We start from the raw sequence: 20435 nt of genomic DNA on the forward strand, positions 1-20435 counted from the left end.
GTACTTTTCAAACTGAATTTCGTGTTCATTGAGGTGAAGGGTGTTTGTGCTGGAGAAAGGAACACTTTCAGTGTTAGTGTCAGGCAAACCCAGAGCAGGTATAGCACAGATTAGATGAAGAGTACTGCTCTGTACTCTACCCTGGTAATGTGTCTCAGTTCCAACCTCAGAAGAACACCTCCTGCTCCAGATTCTCACACCAACCTTTCAGTGACTTCTCCGTATGTCATTGCCAATTTAATGCCAACTAATACTGAATTAAGGGCAGTGCCCACTAAGAGCTGGGTTGACTCCCAAATTCACTTTGGATTGGAACCCACAGTCAGCATGCAGAGGAGACTATTATTCCATCAGTTTGCCTGGATTTGAACCAAGGTCTGCTAATTTATTAACTAATCCTATATGTTAGTAGAAAGAGAAAGCTATAAATTTATAAGTGTCTCCCAATCATCACTTGTTGCCTTGTTTCATGCTTGAGGCAATGTTGAAGGGGACATTTTGTATAGAACGCCCCTTTCTGTGATACTATGGATGTCACAGGCCACCGTTGCCATTCATGATATCGCTGGGATATAACTTCATGATATCATTTCAGGTCCTCCCTAAACCTCTCCGCCTTTCTCTTCTCCTTTAAGACGCTCCTTAGAACCTACCTCTTTGACCAAGCTTTTGGTCACCTGTCCTAATATCTCCTTATGTGGCTCGGTGTCAAATGTTGTCTGAAAACGCTCCTGTGAAGCGCCTCGGGACATTTTACTACGTTAAAGGTGCTATATAAATGTAAGTTGTTCTTTCAAAGTACTCAAGCTGTGTCTAACAGGCCCTTCTCTGTGTATGAATGTGTGACAACTAGGGACTTACACTGAGTGTGGAACACTGTCCTTTCACTTCTTGACCAGTCAGACTGAGGGGATAAATACCACCTATTTGGTGGGTGATTGGGAGGTGCAGTCAGTTCGAACAAACCCCTTCATTTCCCTTTTTGCCGCCTGACGCTGAGTTTGAGTCTATCCCTGACTAGCGGTTGTTACATCTCTCTCATGTGGGAATCCTGAGTGGGATGAGTTTGGCCAGTCTCAACCCAGGCTCCACTGTCCATAATTGGGCAATCTCAGCGAGAGAAACTGGTGAGATCTACAGCGTGGTGGATGGGAATGTGACACTGGTGCAGTGCAGGTCCTCTTCTGAGAGTGGGTTAAAGTACTTGTTGGGGCAGTACATTAAAGGCTAGAAATGACCATTGGCAATGTTACCATACGAACACTGAGCAGACTTGTATCAAATTCCTCTCTCCGCTGTTTTAGCAGAGATATTAACCTATTTAAAACATTGCAGACAGTACTTTTCAGGTTAATATTTATAACTTATACTACACCTGATCAGGGAGTCCTTACTATTGAGTTTCAGTGAGTAAAGGTTCTGTTCCTCAGCATTGACATTCCTCATCCAAATGCATGTACAGATGGCCAAAACAAAAAAGAGTAGACTTTTTTTTTTGCCAGTTGAGGAATATATCTGTCAAGCAATAAGGAAATATTTTATCCCTCACCACATCTGCAATATGCATTAAACAGGTGTTTTTACTGAGCCATAATTTAGCATTTGGAGTAATTCTGCAGCCTAGTATGGAATTCATCTCACAGTATAACGGCAGTGTGAGCGGAACTCGCTTGCTCTCTCTGGATGGTTCCTGCCGTAAATCATCTATCTTCAGGTGATTTGGGGAGGTCGTCCTTAAAATACTTGCACTCAGGTGTTCAGGACTGAAGTAACGAGTGCAGCATTTCTTCTCTACGGGAAGCCTGTTGACATTTCATAGTTTTTGAGTCTTTCCACAGATTCATGGAACTAAATGTCAATGTTATTTGCCAATGTGACTCAGTCCTGACTGTCTCGAGTTACAACAGCCTGGTGAGTTTAATGCTTCACCCCCAGTTAAGGCATGGCGACCGATGGCACGTGGGGAGAGGCGAAAGGTAACTCGAGTGGTACAGCATGGAGCAGATCAGACTGAAATCTCTTTAGCAGTTAGAAAAGGAGAAACAAGAAAAAAAGTCACTTAGTTGGTAAATATGAACTAGAATCTTACAAAAGTAAGGAATCTTACAACACCAGGTTATAGTCCAACAGTTTTATTTGAAAATCACAAGCTTTCGGAGATTATCTCCTTCGTCAGGTGAGTGAGTGAATGAGAGGTTCTCAAATCGCATATCTTATATTAGGCTGGGAATCAAAGGTGTCGTTGGTGTTCAGACAGGTTAGCCACGGAAAACAGTATGTCCCAGCATACTGAATACACAAGGGTCAAATTACACAGACAAGGAGAGAAAGAGACCCGAAAGGCAGAGAGAGAGAGAATGTCCAGTTGTATTAAAAATAGATAACTTTTTTTTTCCCCGCTGGTGGGGTTACGTGTAGCGTGACATGAACCCAAGATCCCGGTTGAGGCCGTCCTCATGGGTGCGGAACTTGGCTATCAATTTCTGCTCGACGATTTTGCGTTGTCGTGTGTCTCGAAGGCCGCCTTCGAGAATGCTTACCCGAAGATCGGTGGCTGAATGTCCTTGACTGCTAAAGTGTTCCCCGACTGGGAGGGAACCCTCCTGTCTGGCGATTGTTGCGCGGTGTCCGTTCATCCGTTGTCGCAGTGTCTGCATGGTCTCACCAATGTACCATGCTCCGGGGCATCCTTTCCTGCAACGTATGAGCTGGACAACGTTGGCCGAGTCACAGGAGTATGAACCATGTACCTGGTGGGTGGTGTCCTCTCGTGTGATGGTGGTATCTGTGTCGATGATCTGGCATGTCTTGCAGAGGTTGCCGTGGCAGGGTTGTGTGGTGTCGTGGACGCTGTTCTCCTGAAAGCTGGGTAATTTGCTGGGAACAATGGTCTATTTGAGGTTGGGTGGCTGTTTGAAGGCGAGTAGTGGAGGCGTGGGGATGGCCTTAGCGAGGTGTTCGTCGTCATCGATGACATGTTGAAGGCTGCGGAGAACATGGCGAAGTTTCTCTGCTCCGGGGAAGTACTGGACGACGAAGGTTACTCTGTTGGTTGCATCCCGTGTTTGTCTTCTGAGGAGGTCTATGCGATTCTTTGCTGTGGCCCGTCGGAACTGTCGATCGACAAGTCGAGCGTCATATCCCGTTCTTAGAGGGCGTCTTTCAGCGTCTGTAGCTGTCCATCGCGTTCCTCCTCGTCTGAGCAGATCCTGTGTATTCGCAGGGCCTGTCCAGAGGGGATGGCCTCTTTGACGTGGTTAGGGTGGAAGCTGGAAAAGTGGAGCACGTGAGGTTGTCCGTGGGCTTGCGGTAGAGTGAGGTGCTGAGGTGCCCGTCTTTGATGGAGATTTGTGTGTCCAAGAAAGAAACCGATTCTGAGGAGTAGTCCATGGTGAGTTTGATGGTGGGATGGAACTTGTTGATGTTATCGTGTAGTCTCTTCAGTGATTCTTCGCCATGGGTCCATAGGAAGAAAATGTCGACGATGTATCTGGTGTATAGCGTTGGTTGGAGGTCCTATGCAGTGAAGAAGTCGTGCTCGAACTTGTGCATGAAAATGTTGGCGTATTGGGGTGCGAATTTGGTCCCCATGGCTGTTCCGTGTGTTTGGGTAAAGAACTGGTTATCGAAGGTGAAGACATTATGATCCAGGATGAAGCGGATGAGTTGTAGGATGGCGTCTGGAGATTGGCTGTTGTTGGTGTTGAGTACTGAGGCTGTTGCAGCGATGCCGTCATCGTGGGGGATACTGGTATGGAGTGCCGAGACGTCCATCGTGGTGAGAAGTGTTCCTGGTTCAACTGGTCCGTGGGTGCTGAGTTTTTGAGCAAGTCTGTAGTGTCGCGACAGAAGCTGGGGGGTTCCCTGTACGATGGGTTTCAGGATGCCCTCGATGTATCCAGAAAGATTCTCTGGTGGGTGTGTTCTTTGGTCGGATCTGCGGGTAACCGTCTGTAGTGTTCCTGGTTGTCCAGCTGTCAGTATGCTTCTTTGCAATAGTCCGTTCTGTTCTGTATGACGATGGCTCCTCATTTGTCCGCTGGTTTGATGACGATGTTGCGGTTGGTCTTGAGAGCGTCGATGGCGTTGCGTTGTGCTCGAGTGACATTCTCGACTGTCTTGTGAGTGCGGCTGATGAATCTGGCGTTGACGCATCTCCTGACAGCTTGAGCATACATGTCAAGCTTAGGGCAGCGACCCTCCGGAGGAGTCCAGTTTGACTCTTTCTTCTTCGGTTGCTGTACCGCGGATCCCTCTGTCTGCTGTTCCGGATCGTTGATTGTCTCATTGGGTTCGCTGCTGAAATCTTGGGATTTGTGGAAGAATTTCTGCAATCAGGCAACGGAACCCTGTGTGAGAATCTCTCTGGATACGTCGAGGGCATCCTGAAACCCATCGTACAGGGAACCCCCAGCTTCTGTCGCGACACTACAGACTTCCTACAAAAACTCAGCACCCACGGACCAGTTGAATCAGGGACACTTCTCACCACGATGGACGTCTCGGCACTCTACACCAGTATCCCCCACGATGACGGCATCGCTGCAACAGCCTCAGTACTCAACACCAACAACAGCCAATCTCCAGACGCCATCCTACAACTCATCCGCTTCATCCTGGATCACAATGTCTTCACCTTCGATAACCAGTTCTTTACCCAAACACACGGAACAGCCATGGGGACCAAATTCGCACCCCAATACGCCAACATTTTCATGCACAAGTTCGAGCACGACTTCTTCACTGCACAGGACCTCCAACCAACGCTATACACTAGATACATCGACGACATTTTCTTCCTATGGACCCACGGCGAAGAATCACTGAAGAGACTACACGATAACATCAACAAGTTCCATCCCACCATCAAACTCACCATGGACTACTCCTCAGAATCGGTTTCTTTCTTGGACACACAAATCTCCATCAAAGACGGGCACCTCAGCACCTCACTCTACCGCAAGCCCACGGGCAACCACACGATGCTCCACTTTTCCAGCTTCCACCCTAACCACGTCAAAGAGGCCATCCCCTATGGACAGGCCCTGCGAATACACAGGATCTGCTCAGATGAGGAGGAACGCGATGGACACTTACAGACGCTGAAAAAAGCCCTCGTAATAATGGGATATGACGCTCGACTTATCGATCGACAGTTCCGACGGGCCACAGCGAAGAATCGCATAGACCTCCTCAGAAGACAAACACGGGACGCAACCAACAGAGTAACCTTTGTCATCCAGTACTTCCCCGGAGCAGAGAAACTTCGCCATGTTCTCCGCAGCCTTCAACATGTCATCGATGACGACGAACACCTCGCTAAGGCCATCCCCATGCCTCCACTACTCGCCTTCAAACAGCCACCCAACCTCAAACAGACCATCGTTCGCAGCAAATTACCCAGCTTTCAGGAGAACAGCGTCCACGACACCACACAACCCTGCCACGGTAACCTCTGCAAGACACGCCAGATCATTGACACAGATACCACCATCACACGAGAGGACAGCACCCACCAGGTACATGGTTCATACTCCTGTGACTCGGCCAACGTTGTCTACCTCATACGTTGCAGGAAAGGATGCCCCGGAGCATGGTACATTGGCGAGATCATGCAGACACTGCGACAACGGATGAACGGACACCGCGCAACAATCGCCAGACAGGAGGGTTCCCTCCCAGTCGGGGAACACTTTAGCAGTCAAGGACATTCAGCCACCGATCTTCGGGTAAGCATTCTCGAAGGCGGCCTTCGAGACACACGACAACGCAAAATCGTCGAGCAGAAATTGATAGCCAAGTTCCGCACCCATGAGGACGGCCTCAACCGGGATCTTGGGTTCATGTCACGCTACACGTAACCCCACCAGCGGGAAATAAAAGTTATCTGTTTTTAATACAACTGGACATTCTCTCTCACTCTCTCTCTTTCTCTCTGCCTTTCGGGTCTCTTTCTCTCCTTGTTTGTGTAATTTGACCCTTGTGTATTCAGTATACTGGGACATACTGTTTTCCGTGGCTAACCTGTCTGAACACCAACGACACCTTTGATTCCCAGCCTAATATAAGATATGCGATTTGAGAACCTCTCATTCACTCACTCACCTGCATCACCGGCATCTCCACATCATTGAATCTTACAAGTTTACAGCAAAGAAGGTGCAATTTGGCCAATCGCGTCTGTGCTGGTTGTTTGCTAGAGCAACCATAGGTCAATCCAACTGCCCAGCTCTTTCGCCATATCCCCCATATCTTCTGATACACGTATTTATCAGTTTTCCCTTAGAAGGTGCAGTGGTCTCTGCCTCAGACCCTGTAGCAAAGCATCCCATGCTCCAGCAACCTTCTGCATAAAGACTTTTCTCCACGTTTCTCGTCTCTAAGGCAATTTTAAATCGACAATCCTGTATCAATGACTCCGTAAGCAGAGAAAATTGTCCTTGCCTATCCACTCTAACCAAACTCTTGATAATTTTAAAAGCCTTCTTTGAATCTCCTTTTAGCTTTCTCTGCTCCAGTGTATTTAGCCCCAGTTTCTCAAGTTTCTCCCCATTACTATAGTTTCCCATCCCAAACATCATCCTGGTGAATCCATGCTGGACATTCTCTATGGCTTTAATGTCTTTTCTATAATTAGACACCCAAAATTGCGCACAGTACTCTAACTGCGACCTAACCAATGTTTTTGTATCACTACTTCCTTACACTTGTACTCTATGCCCCTACTTATTAAACTCAAAATGTCATTGGTCTTTTTATATGGCTTTAACTACCTGCACTCATACTTTCAGACAATTATGTATATGAACCCCCCGAGTTCACCTTGTTCATTCACACACTTTAGCTTCTTTTCATTGACTGTACACCCTTGTTCCTTGTTGTTCCTCCCAAAGCATACTACCTCACACTTATCCACACTTGTATCAAACTGAGGGCAACTAGGGATGGGCGATAAATGGTGACCTTTCTAGTGACACCCATATCCTGAGAATGAATTCAAAAAGGATGGATGTAAAGGATCCCACAGCACTATTTGAAGGGGAGTTCTCCCGGTGTCTGGATCAACATTCATCCCTCAAACATTGCCACCAAGAGCAGATTAAATGGTCATTTATCTCATTTACTGTTTATGGGACTTTACTGTGTGCAAATTGCCTCCATAACAGTGACTGCACTTCATTAGGAATTGACTGGCTGGGTTGTGCTTCGGGACGCCCTGAGGATGTGAAAGGCGAGTTCTTTCTTTCTCAGAGGATCCTTCATGCTATGTTACAGTATAAATGATGTAGAAGCTGGATATAGAAACATATTGATATAGAAACAGTACAGAAAAATAGAGGGTACCTCATGCTGTGCTAATGAAGATGATAAAGGAGCTGTCACAAACAGTGTGGATTTATTCTGGAGAGTGCAGTTCAGATATGCAGAACAATGTGTGCTCTTTGATGTAGCTATGGAGAGTATACCTCCTGGTATTTTAAAAGATTTTATTAATAATTGAACTACATATAAATGTCTTCTGCAATCATTCCAACCATTTTTCCCAATTTGTTACAATTTTGAACATATTTTTTGCTCAAACTGTGCCAGATTTCAGCCATATGAATGGCAAACTAGACATAACTTCAGAAGCTAACCTCCCCGAGAGCAAGTACACCAGATCCATGTTGTAAGTAAGAAAGGGGGGGGGGGGAAAGAGTCTGAGGAGAGGTTTACAGTTTATTGAACGGTTACTTAATTTGATCATCGGTTATGACGCGTGGCCGAACGGCAGCAGATTTTTCTTAAATACATATTTCGCAATATTTCCGCAGAGCCCAACAGCTACCGAACAATGGTGGGAAGGACGATTAATGGGAGCCAGCTGGGGAAGGACTACATCCAGCTCAAGAAGTTGCTCCAGTCTGTCCGATTCTACACAAAAGCCAGCCTATACGGGCCGAACATTGGCAGGCCACGGAGGAATGCTGCAGCACTTCTGGACGGGTAAGTTATCAGCAGCCCAGTGTGAGTGCCAGCCACAGCTGTGGACAATTTACTCCGCCGCGTAATGACTCAGAAGTTGCTCCAAATGACTGGCTTATTCTGCAAATAAGTGGAGGGCTAACTATAAACCAAAAGTTACGTGATTTTAGCTAATTTTTCAACAAGGACCAGACGGTCTATGGCTCCGACTCCTCAGCACAGACAGTTTACCTCAAGCCCAAGCCCCTGCCCCCACATCAACAATCCAATAAAACAGAAACTTCTGCTTAATCAAAATGATTCCCCCACCCATCTTAAATGGGCACTGCCTTCATGAAATATGACTTGACCTCTACAAGCAGAAGATGTAATGATGTAAATCAGACGGAGTCTCGTCACTGTCTTACCACCAGGTGATGCCATCCTGATGAGAACGTGACATGGCTCTTCCCGCTTTTCCCCACGCTGCAACCAATAAAGCTGCCCCTTTAACATCTTTACTCTTCCAAGTATAAGATGAGGCATATCAAGGCGATTTATCTCAAATTCAATTGATGAGATTAGTATAAAGTAGGTCTAAATCTTCAGACTGTAACCTGTTAGCACATTCACCACATGGACTTAAGGCTGCAGCCAGCTGTTAAACATAAACAAACGCCCAGTGACTGAAATTCTTTTTCTCATGATGTGTCGCCGGCAGAATTAGAATATTAAGGAAACAAAATTAACATCCAGCATTTATGTTCAGGTTAAAGACTAGTTCTCCCCACCATCCAGTTCTTACCCCCTGAATCTAGTTTTCCACCCCCCATCCAGCTCCCCCCCCCATCCAGTTCTCCCTCCCACCACCCCCCCCCAACGCCTGCAAAGGTGCTGACTTATTCTGTCTTGTGATTGCGTTGACCATCCTAAGGTACCTTTCCCAAGCAGCCATTCTTCATCCTTAATCCAGACCTGCTATTTGACTACAGAGGGCATCACAGCCGAGTCCAATTGTGTCCTCGCCCAGTATCTACCTGTGTGAAACTTCCAGTACCGATCGCTGGATGAGAACCCTCAAATCCACTCATCCCCAGTCCAGGGGTGATGAGGCTGATCATAGCACCTCAACTGTTGTCCCAGAGATTAACTCATTCACTGCAGACTGGATCTTGAACCCAGAGCTTTCCTGGTTTGTATGGCTCGGTTCCATACTATCCACCACTCGTAACAACAAAGCAGGAGGGAGAGGGATTCTAAACAGACCTCTTTTGATGTGTGACTAGGTGGGATTGTCAAAATGTAGTGAGAATGGAGATAGAAAACATTTATTCTACTTTGCTTGCCTCAGCTCTAACATAGTACAATCCCATTTATTGTCCTCAGTAGTTGGTGTGGGAGGGGTTGAGTATCAATCAAATAGTTGCACCATGAGTGCAAAAATGTTAAAAAAAAAGGTTAAGCAAACATTTTAAACAAATTTAATTTCAAAATAATCTTATCGTGAAATTCAGGAGATGAAATTTGGTTTAAGGAAATGGTGGAATGCAGGAGGGGAGGATTTAAAGGGATACTACCTTCACGGGAGGGGGATTTACACAGATACTACCTTCATGGGAGGGGGATTTTACATGGATAATATCTTCATGGGGGTTTTTAAAGGGGTACAAATTCAAGGGTTATTTTAGAGGATACATTTACATGGGAGGATTTTAAAGGGTTATATATTCACAGGGGATTTTAATAGGGTACATCTTCATGGGGTGATTTTAAAGGAGTATTTTCTTCATGGAGGGATTTTAAAGGGGTACATCTTCATAGGGGATTTTAAAGGGGTACATCTTCATAGGGGGATTTTAATGGGGTACATCTTCATAGGGGATTTTAAAGGGGTATTATCTTCATGGGGGAGTTAAAGGGGTACATCTTCATAGGGGGATTTTAAAGGGGTACATCTTCATAGGGGGATTTTAATGGGGTACATCTTCATAGGGGGATATTAAAGAGGTACATCCTTATGGGGGATTTTAAAGAGGTACATTTTCATGCGGGGATTCTAAAGTGGTACCTTTTCATGGGGGGAGTTTAACAGGGTACATCTTCATAGGGGATTTTAAAGGAGTATTATCTTCATTGGGGATTTTAAAGGAGTATTATCTTCATAGGGATTTTAATGGAGTACATCTTCGTAGGAGGATTTTAAAGGGGTACATCCTTATGGGGGATTTTAATGGGATAAATCTTCATAGGGGGATTTTAAAGGTTTCCTTTTTATGGGGATTTTAAGGGGGTATTATCTTCATAGGGAAATTTGAAAGGGGTACATTTTCATAGGGGATTTTAAAGGAATATTATCTTCATGGGATGATTTTAAAGTGGTACCTTTTCATGGGCTGATTTTAAAGGGGCACATCTTCATGCACAGTCTTTGACAACCGTTTCTTCATTTCTTTACAAACTTGTGATGCAAAGGTGTAAACCACATTGAAACATATCATTATCTGTGAGGGTAGATTTCCCGAGTTGCCACCCTTGATAAGGTAACTCACTGGCTGCCAGCCCACATCAGAACATGGCACGATTTTCTAATACACATTGGCAGAAGGCGAGACCTCAGAAAATCTGCCCTCTGATGGCATCACGATGAAGATGGTGACTCTTCTCTCTCCTCTATCAACAGGGTTTGCCGAACACTTTCTCCTGAGGAAAGTGGCCCTTTAACTGCGCAGCGATTTAAACTTCAAAGAAGAAGTTTCCAGTCTCTTTAAGGACTGTTGTTCAACAGGAAATGTTTGACAATTACCAGTAACTGGTAAATATCACCTTTGAAAGTCTGTGTGTGCTGAGGGATTTCTCGTTTACGACCATGAAATTCCTGTTTGTAGCTAGCCACCAAAGTTGGAATATTGACGATGGCCTCACAAACACAGATCCATTGGAATTTTTGTATGCAAGATGTTTGGGAGAAGCGATAACCTTCAGCTCAAACGTTTTCCTAGTAAAATTGTTCTTTTCAAAGCATCGAAATCATACCCAGCATTTCGAGTGCTGTACTTGATTGTACTGATTTCTGGGAAACAGGGAGAACAAGTGACTATGTTGAGCTATGTTCCAATTCCAGAGTCCTCCTGACTTTCCAAGATGGTGGTCCGTAGTCTGCCATCCCTGGCCACCAGCGCCAGCTGCCACCCAGATAGATATCCCATTCTCGTTCTGCATGGAAACCCTAGCAGTCTCCACCTTGCGTTACTCAAACACAGCAGTAACTGAGTAGAGGGTATACCTACTCTTTGGCACTAGTCGCCAGCGTTGAACACTGCCATGCCCTGATTTCCATCTCTTGTACTCCCATACCTGCGAATGTTTCCATCTTCCCACACCTACAAACCTTTGTTCTGTTTGCCCGCACCTTCACACAGACTCCAGCACTTCGAAGCATCACAAACCAAACGATATGGGGCAGATTTCCCTCTGGAGTCACAATAGCTCTCCGCATAATGTCACTGGGTACGGGCACAACATCAGGTGGGGTGCTGCTGGGTCGGCTCCCCAACACCCACCTCTACTTTTAAAAAAAATCATTTTTGCGATATGGGCGTCGCTGGCAAGGCTGGTATTTATTGCCCATCCCTAGTTTCCCTTGAGAAGGCGGTGATGAGCCACCTTCTTGAACCGCTGCAGTCCGTGTGGTGAAAGTACTCCCATCGTGCTGTTAGGTAGGAAGTTCCAGGATTGTGAACGATGAAGGAACGGCCGATATATGTCTATGTCGGGATAGTGTGTGACTTGGAGGTGGTGTTGTTCCCATGCACCTGCAGCCCTTGTCCTTCTAGGTGGTAGAGGCCACGGGTTTGGGAGGTGCTGTCAAAGAAGCCCGAGGCAACCTCTGGGATTTCCTGCCGGAATTGGCATTGGGCTATTTGATGCATCCACCCAAATATGGGAGCGTATATTGAAATGACAGGCACATGACAGGAATATGTCACACAATGTATGCCCTGTAATTTGAGCCATAGCAATGCTTTACATCAGGACCACTGGGGGTAATTTTGACGGGTAAAACGGGTGATGTCAGATCAGCCGAACGGTATACACCTCTCCGGATTTGAAATCAATGGAAATGAAAATCGGGAAAGATGTATCATGAGCGGCTGCATCGCCCAAAGTCAAAATTACCCCCAATGCGTTGCAGTGACATGCAGAGGAGGATTTAAAATTGTGGGATGATTGATTACACTCTCACTGGGAATTATTTTGAATTATTATAAAGAATTTACATATTCATCAGCTGCCCTGGATACCGCGGACCAGTCTACCGAGGCCTGCAACCGTGATTTCCTTTCCTTCCCCCGAGGCAGGATCCCCCCAACGCAGCCAGGATTCCCACCCAAATTAGGGAAATGTACCTGACCTCAGGAAATCAGGTTTACGGGCATGAGGAAGGTACAAATCCTGCCCACTTAAGATACGCCGTTGGAGGGGCTGGGATGGAAAATCAGTCCCTGCTATCTGTCATCATGTTTAGTGGATTAGGAGACATCTTATTTATGCAGTGGGTGTGTTTTTACATGGAATTACATGGAATTTACAGCGCAAAAACAGGCCATTCGGCCCAATCTACGTTGGTGTTTATGCTCCACACGAGCCTCTTCCCACCCTACTTCATCTAACTCTATCACCATATCCTTCTATTCCTTTCTCCCTCAGGTATTTATCCAGCTTACCCTTAAATGCATCCATGAATTAGCATGTTTAGCACATGGATTGCCCGACCAGAAGCAGAGGTGGAAGCAGAATCTATAATTAAGGGAAGTGGATGAATAATTGGAAAAGAAAAATCTAAAAGGGTGCAGGGAAAGAGCGAGAGAATGGGACTACAACAACAACAACTTGCATTTATATAACGCCTTTACGTAGTAAAATGTCCCAAGGCACTTTACAGGAGTATTATCAAACAAAATCTGACACAGAGCCACATAAGGAGATATTAGAACAGGTGACCAAAAGCTTGGTCAAAGAGGTAGATTTTAAGGAAGGTCTTAAAGGAGGAGAGAGAGGGAGAGAAGCGAGGGAATTCCTTAGGACGTAGACGGCTGAAGGTACGGCCGCCAATGGTGGAGCGATGAAAATCGGGGATGCACAAGAGGCCGGAATTGGAGGAGCGCAGAGATCTCGGAAGGTTGTAGGGCTGGAGGAGGGTACAGAGGTAGGGAGGGGCGAGGCCATGGAGGGATTTGAAAACAAGGATGAGAATTTTAAAATCGAGGCGTTGCCAGACTGAGAGCCAATGTAGGTCAGCGAGCACAGTGTTGATGGGTGAACGGAACTTGTTGCATGTTAGGATACGGGCAGCAGAGTTTTGGATGAGCTTAAGTTTACGGAGGGTAAATGGATAACTCTTTCATAGAGCCGGCCCCAGGCATGAGACGACCAATATCTTTCCTCTGTTGCGTAAAACCCTACAGTTCTACCAGCTCATTAATGGACGCCACTATGACTGTTACATTGTGAACCTCACGAAACTGCAACATGACATCCTCCCGGTGGAACAGCAGAGAGCACTCTGCTGCTACTGCCCCACAGCTTACAACCTTGGTGCCCATGGGGTATTGCAAACCCATTATAGGCTTTTACTGGGACTCGTAGCAAAAATAAATCGCAACTATTATTAGTGTTGAGCAAAATGCTCACAGAATGGTATAAAGCTTTATTTTGGCTCGCTCCGCTATCACCCTCTTCGGTGCACTCATTTTTCTCCCCGCAAGACGGTACAAATGGTAAATGCACGGGGACAGATGCAGCTCGGCAAGATCTCTCTCGGAATCCTGGATCTCTTACTTTAAAGCCACCACACAACCCGAGATCACCTCAGACACATTAAGCCCAAAGTCATTGCTCGGTCAAAACTCCTCAGCCAGTGCACAGAGCTGGTGAAGGAGTTAAACATAACACCGAACATCGAGCCGTTGCTGGGCTGGCAACTTGACATAGCCACAGGCTTATATAAATTTACTATAAATTAATGGGGTTTTGGGGAAACCAAGCCCTTGATCATTGCTTTAATGAAAACCATTAACACAACAAACTTTTACATCAGCCCTCTCTTCAAGTCTTTATTTAAAACAAAATACTTCCTTGGTTTTTTTTGGCTTACATTTTTGCAAACCAAAATTAAAATATAGCAAGGGCGTTTCGTCCCTTCACCTCCCATTTAATTATTGGACTTGTCTAATGAGGAAAACTTGCATAATGCCATTGAATTTCTCCAGTAGCTTATATGAGAGATAGTCTGTGAGTAACTGTTAAGTCAGTTCTGATTATGTCCTGCAGTATTCTATTTATACTACAAGATTTTATAGAAAAGAATCATTCAAATTGCCCAGCGCCGTATTTAAGCAAATACACCATCTGGTGTGGTACTGAGCCATACAGACCAGGAAGATCACAGGTATGATCGCTTGTCTGTGCTGAGTTAGCTGGTCTCATCTTGGGCATGACTGCCCTCAGCAGCCCTTGGACTGGGGATGGAGAAATAGTTATCAGCCCCTTGGTTGCACTCCATTGATCTTTGCTGGCAAAGGTGTTAGGTGAGGAGAGGATTGGACTCAACTGTGATGCTCACCACAGCTGAATAGCCTACTGACATTCACCGGCTAGGTGGACGCTTGAAGAATGGCATCCTAGGTGAGGTACTGCAGAGGTGTGGCATCTGCGGAACTGTACCCAAGCATAAATCAGTACCTTCGAGAGAGAAAAGGGAAGTAAATTGGAGGGGGGAGGTAATATTGTCAGGATGTAGGATGAGAATCCTCATAGTCCTATGAGGTAGTTTTCTCCTCTATTCAGGAGTGTATAGCCACCATTTCGCAACTCCCATTGCCAACAATTTTAGATTTGGCTGTTCCTGCCCCAGCTGCAATTTAGTTATGCGGTTAGTTGACGAGCTGTTAGATTCTTATTGTGGTTGAGTAGCACTGTGGGTATACAAGAAAGTAGTTTTGCATCACAGAACACAGTGCAGACACTGTAAACATGGGCACTTAAAGCAATGCAGCGGATTTACAAATCCTCCACCGGGCTCTGCAATTTCAAAACTCAGTTTAAGCGGAAAGCTTTTTTATAAAAACTTTTGGAGCTCTATTCAGTCAAGCAGCTGTGGTCTTTCCATGAGTTTAGGTGATAGGGGTAATTTTGCAATCCCACTTGGAGCATGGGTTGGAGAATTGAGGTCACAATGTTATAGACCTATCTCTGGTCCACACTCTGGATTCTATGTATAAAAAACATAGATATTACCCTGAGTCAGAAACTAGATTGTTGACCCCATAATAACCATGGTGTAATATTGACGACAGAAGTGATTGGAAAACAGTAAATATAAAAGAATTAGGAAGCCAAGCTCTATAGAGTTGGGATCAGACTTGTATCACACAAGCCAATGTTTAGGAGGGCTTCTATCTACAATACTGCCCATCCCTCCCCCACTATCACCACCAGTCTACGTTCATGGAGGGAAGCAAAGAACATAAATTCACACACCAGAGTTCTTACAATGGGTCAGGCCCCACCCATCTTAACAGAGGCAAGAGTGTTGGTGCAAATGCTGGATATGCTATTTTTACTTTGGAGGATTGCAGTATTTCAGAATATGGAAGGCTGATTGACTGATATTCATCACATACCAGACACCTGCTTGATTAAAATATAGTCCGTTACATGGTCACCAGAAAACAATCCTCTGAGACACATGATTAGGCAACATAGGGATGTGTTGCAAGCTGCTCTGACTGAGACTGCATGAGATATGAGACCAACTTGCTTGAGATTGTCATTGGTAGGGGAAGCAATTCAGATTGCTTTCAGTATCTGAAAATAGCAGAGCTCGGGAGATCTTGGCTGAGTAGTGGAAGAAAATTGGCAGAACAGTGGGAAGATCAAAGGCAGGGCAGTGGGGAGATTATTGGCAGAGCAGTGGGGAGATTATTGGCAGGGCAGTGGGGAGATTATTGGCAGAGCAGTGGGGAGATTATTGGCAGGGCAGTGGGGAGATTATTGGCAGAGCAGTGGGGAGATTATTGGCAGGACAGTGGGAGATTATTGGTAGGGCAGTGGGGAGATCAAAGGCAGGGCAGTGGGGAGATTATTGGCAGAGCAGTGGGGAGATCAAAGGCAGGGCAGTGGGAAGATTATTGGCAGAGCAGTGGGGAGATTATTGGCAGGACAGTGGGAGATTATTGGTAGGGCAGTGGGGAGATCAAAGGCAGGGCAGTGGGGAGATTATTGGTCGGGCAGTGTGGAGATTATTGGCAGGACAGTGGGAGATTATTGGTAGGGCAGTGGGGAGATCAAAGGCAGGGCAGTGGGGAGATTATTGGTCGGGCAGTGTGGAGATTATTGGCAGGGCAGTGGGGAGATTATTGGCAGGGCAGTGGGGAGATTATTGGTAGGGCAGTGGGGAGATTATTGGTAGGGCAGTGGGGAGATTATTGGTAGGGCAGTGGGGAGATCAAAGGCAGGGCAGTGGGGAGATTATTGGCAGGGTGGTGGGGAGATCATAGGCAGGAGATGCTCTGGCTGCAATAAGAAAGGTAAGAGTGGAATCAAGCAAGGGCAATCCAAATGAGCTGGGCAACAGAGGAAAGGCATTGGTGGAGAATAGTGTGGGCAACTGTGACAAAGGCTGCAGATAGATTGAGGAAGATGAGAAGGAATAATGCACCACAATCACAGTCACAGAAGATGTCAATTGTGACTTTGGTTAGGGCTTATAGTGAGCATTGCCATGGGAGATGTGCTAATAGATCAACTGAAAGAAGAGTTAATGTGTTGGGCAAAAGGAAATAGTTTAAAAATCCATAAAACAATTGATGCAATAACTCAAACTATGTTGGGGGTTTGCTCCCAACAATCCCCGTCCCCATTCTTGTCTCTCCCATTCATCCTGCTGTTTCTCGAGTAATCATTGCTGCTGTTGTAAGCAACCGCACTGTGCAAATGGTTTCCAATGCTGCCTGCACTCCTCCATAAAACCTGGTGGTATTGGGCTTTTAGTGCTGGAAACATGAAGGGTCTCCAACACTGGCAGACCAATTTACATTAGTGCAATCTACTCCTAATAAATTGAAGTTTTTAAACTCATAAATGATAATTGTTTACCGCTGTGTTAAACCCTCATTGGGAAATGCAGACTTGCAGTGATAATACTACGGTTGGAATTATACTACAGATGCAGTTCTCGAACTGATATCAGAGGAGCTTGATACTTAGACAGCAGACCAGAGTTATACCGCTGGTTGCGCCTCGCACTGAGCTCAGTGACAAACAGAGTTCTGCCTGTATGTACTTAGAAATGTGTGCTTTTGAATGCTTTTAAAATATGGGTTGGCTCTGGACTGTAGTTATACTACAGCCGCTGTGAAGTCCGAGTAGTTAGCACTCTCACCTCTGAGTCAGAAGATTGTGGGTTCAAGTCCCACTCCAGAGACTTGAGCACAAAATGTAGGCTGACATTCCAGTGCAGTACTGAGGGAGTGCTGGACTGTCGGAGGTGCCATCTTTTGGATGAGAAGTTAAACCGAGGCTTCATCTGCCCTCTCAGGAGGATGTAAAAGATCCTATGACACTATTTTGAAGAAAAGCAGGGGAGTTCTCCCTGGTGTCCTGGCCAGTATTTATCACTCAACCAACATCGCTAAAACAGATTATCTGGTCATTATCTCATTGCTGTTTGTGGGATCTTGCTGTGCGCAAATTGGCTGCTGTGTTTTCTACATTACAACAGTGACTACACTTCAAAAAGTACTTCATTGGCTGTAAAGCGCTTTGTGATGTCCTGAGGTTGTGAAAGGCACTGTGTAAATGCAAGTTATTTATTATATAGAGGTGGTCTAATAACACTTTCTTTAGTGTGCTCGGGAGTCAGGTGCTGACCCGAATCCGAGTCATGACACGACTTTTACATCAATGCACATCCAGACTGCTTTGCACTGGTGCAAAAGTGGTAGCGTAGCTGCAGCCTAAAACCTCTCCGACTGCCTAAAGGGGCCATTTTCTGACAGGCGCTAAGTAATACCAAGGCCAGGAATTTCCTCAGAGCTGTAACTTCAGCGGAAGTGGGGCGGAGATTCCACTTACATGTGTAAATGGGGCTTCTAGCAAAGTTCCGGCAGCAGGAGCGGCTCTGAGGAAATTCTCAGCCCGAGTGTCTAAAAATTCTGTCCTAAATGATTTCAACAGCTCTGTGATCAACCAGCAAACCATTTTATATCTGGCACTGAAATCATTCCCCCCCTCCCCCCCATTTAATATCTAAATCCCCAAGAAGAGATGAATCACGCCAGACAATTCGGGTCGCCAAGGTAGAGGCAGAAACCTTCAACTCATTTAAAAGTACATGGATGTGCACTTGAAGTACTGTAACCTTCAGGGCTACAGACCAAGTGCTGGAAAGTGGGATTAAGCTGGATAGCTCTTTTCGACTGGCACGGTCACGATGGGCCGAATGGCCTCCTTCTGTGCAGTAACTTTCTATGATTCTAATTTTCCAGGATTGTCCTGGTGTTTCCAGGAATTAAAGGTTAATCTCCTTGACATAGCTGCGAGGACCAATCAATCTTAGGGGCATAAAAAAAAATGTTGCGTTTTTTTCATTTTCTTTGAACACTTCCGTTTATCAGTTATAAAAATGTTGGAGATGGAGGGGGGAGGAGGCTGTTTGAGTGGGCGGGGCGTTTGGAGGCAGGAGGTCATGTGATGAAACCTCCAGGAATACGATCTACATACAGTGCACTTTTGTACTGATGTGACAGGATGTGATTCGGGGGATCAGGGTAGATGAAAAGTGACCTGGCACCAGCATTTTAGCCAGCCCTACCATCTTACCTTAATTATACATTAATCTGAGGATGTGTAAACCCTCAGATCTCTTATGTTGATTTTCCGAAATGTTACAGTGGGGTGATCAATGTGATGCAGATGTATCCTGGCAAACACACGACTTATTTGCCAAGAAATACTTGCCTTTAATCATGATTGCACTTTGATATTAAATACAGAAATATCTGAGTGAGCATTGAGTTTCTGTTCTGGATCCTGCTCCCCACCCCCTCCCCCACCCAATTTTCTCCCACTTTGTCCTGCAGGTACTGACGCGTGCTGGGGCTCAGTTCCAGGGACACTAGGGTGGCCTTTAGTACCCTGTGCAAGTATCAGTTCTTCACACAAGTGTGGTAGGGTTGCCAACCCTCCAGGATTGCCCTGGAGTCTCCAGGACTTGAAGACTAATCTCCAGGACATTGCTGCGAGCAAACCCGGGAGAAAAATCATAGGGGCGTTAAAAAATTGTGCATTTTTTTCATTTTCTTTGAACACTCTTGTTTATTAGTTATAAAAATATTGGAGATGGGAAAGAAAGGCTGTTTGACTGACAAGTCAAGAATCATCCAATTGGGTAATGAAGAGTCTTTTTGCTTTCCAATTGGCCGTGGGAAGGCGGTGCGCCGTGAGAATGGACGTGTTAGACGACCAATGGTGGGAGCGTGAGGGCGGGGCAGTTGGAGGCAGCAGGTCATGTGATGAAACCTCCAGGAATATGTCCAACCAGAGTTGGCAACCCTAGAGTACGGCCAAGTGTGTGTGTGGTGTCGGTGGGGGGGAGTGTCACAGCCAAACCCAATCCTGTCACCAACCCAACATCCACATGCATGTATTTTCCAGCAGGGTCACTGAAAAGCGATCAGGAGTGGGAACCTTGACTAATTTTCCCTTCCCTATCCTGGGAAAGCAGAAGACAATTGTGGTGTGTGGATTGAGTTTTTAAAATATGGGAAAAGGGCCATCTTTGATCATTTTAGACCCAACATAAAGACAGTGATGGTAGGGAGTATATGAGCTCCATGGAGATTCTCATGCCTGAGGTGCAAGGAATGCGTCTGTTTCATAATTGGGTAACCCTTTGGGGATCTACAGATAATGCCTTGAAATACAGTTATTAAGAGAAATAGCTTTCCAAAAAATAGGTGGAAGATTCCTTAATATTCAAAGTATTTCCCCAACAGTACCCTTCTCCTTTGACAAACCGATAATAGTCTCCTCTATAAGAATAATACAGGAAGGTAAAACTGATAAAAGGCCATCCAGTCTTGTTCTCCTCACCATTTAGATCCACATACAGGACCTGCTCAGATGAGACTCAGCTTTCTCTTGCCTTGGCATCTATCCCGTATTTATTTATTGTCCATTGAATCGGGAACATGTCTATTCCGTGGGATCCTCCAACCAGTACATTCACTGTGCTGGATGTGGTCTATTCCAGATCACAAAATCACATGGGATTTATGGATGAAGACCATTCAGCCCATCTTCACTCTTCCAGCCAGGACAACCCTGCTCCACTGCTGCATCGAGGTGTTTCTTAAATAAATGTTTTTTTGCCTCCACTAATCTATCTGGAGGTTTATTCCATGCATTGATCACTCTTTGTGTGAAGAAAA

The 20435-nt window shown here is 45.6% G+C and overlaps 1 protein-coding gene across 1 annotated transcript in view; it reads left to right on the plus strand.

Moving 5' to 3' along the window:
• The window catches only part of hpse2 (heparanase 2), a 220012-nt gene that overhangs the window by 105809 nt on the left and 93768 nt on the right, over positions 1-20435 (plus strand). The window contains exon 5 of the mRNA XM_068002697.1: positions 7815-7986. Within this exon, the coding sequence (XP_067858798.1) occupies positions 7815-7986 (172 nt within the window). The remainder of the gene's footprint in view (positions 1-7814; positions 7987-20435) is intronic.

This window comes from Heptranchias perlo, chromosome 21 (assembly GCF_035084215.1).
Source record: "Heptranchias perlo isolate sHepPer1 chromosome 21, sHepPer1.hap1, whole genome shotgun sequence".
In the NCBI taxonomy this organism is placed as follows: domain Eukaryota; kingdom Metazoa; phylum Chordata; class Chondrichthyes; order Hexanchiformes; family Hexanchidae; genus Heptranchias; species Heptranchias perlo.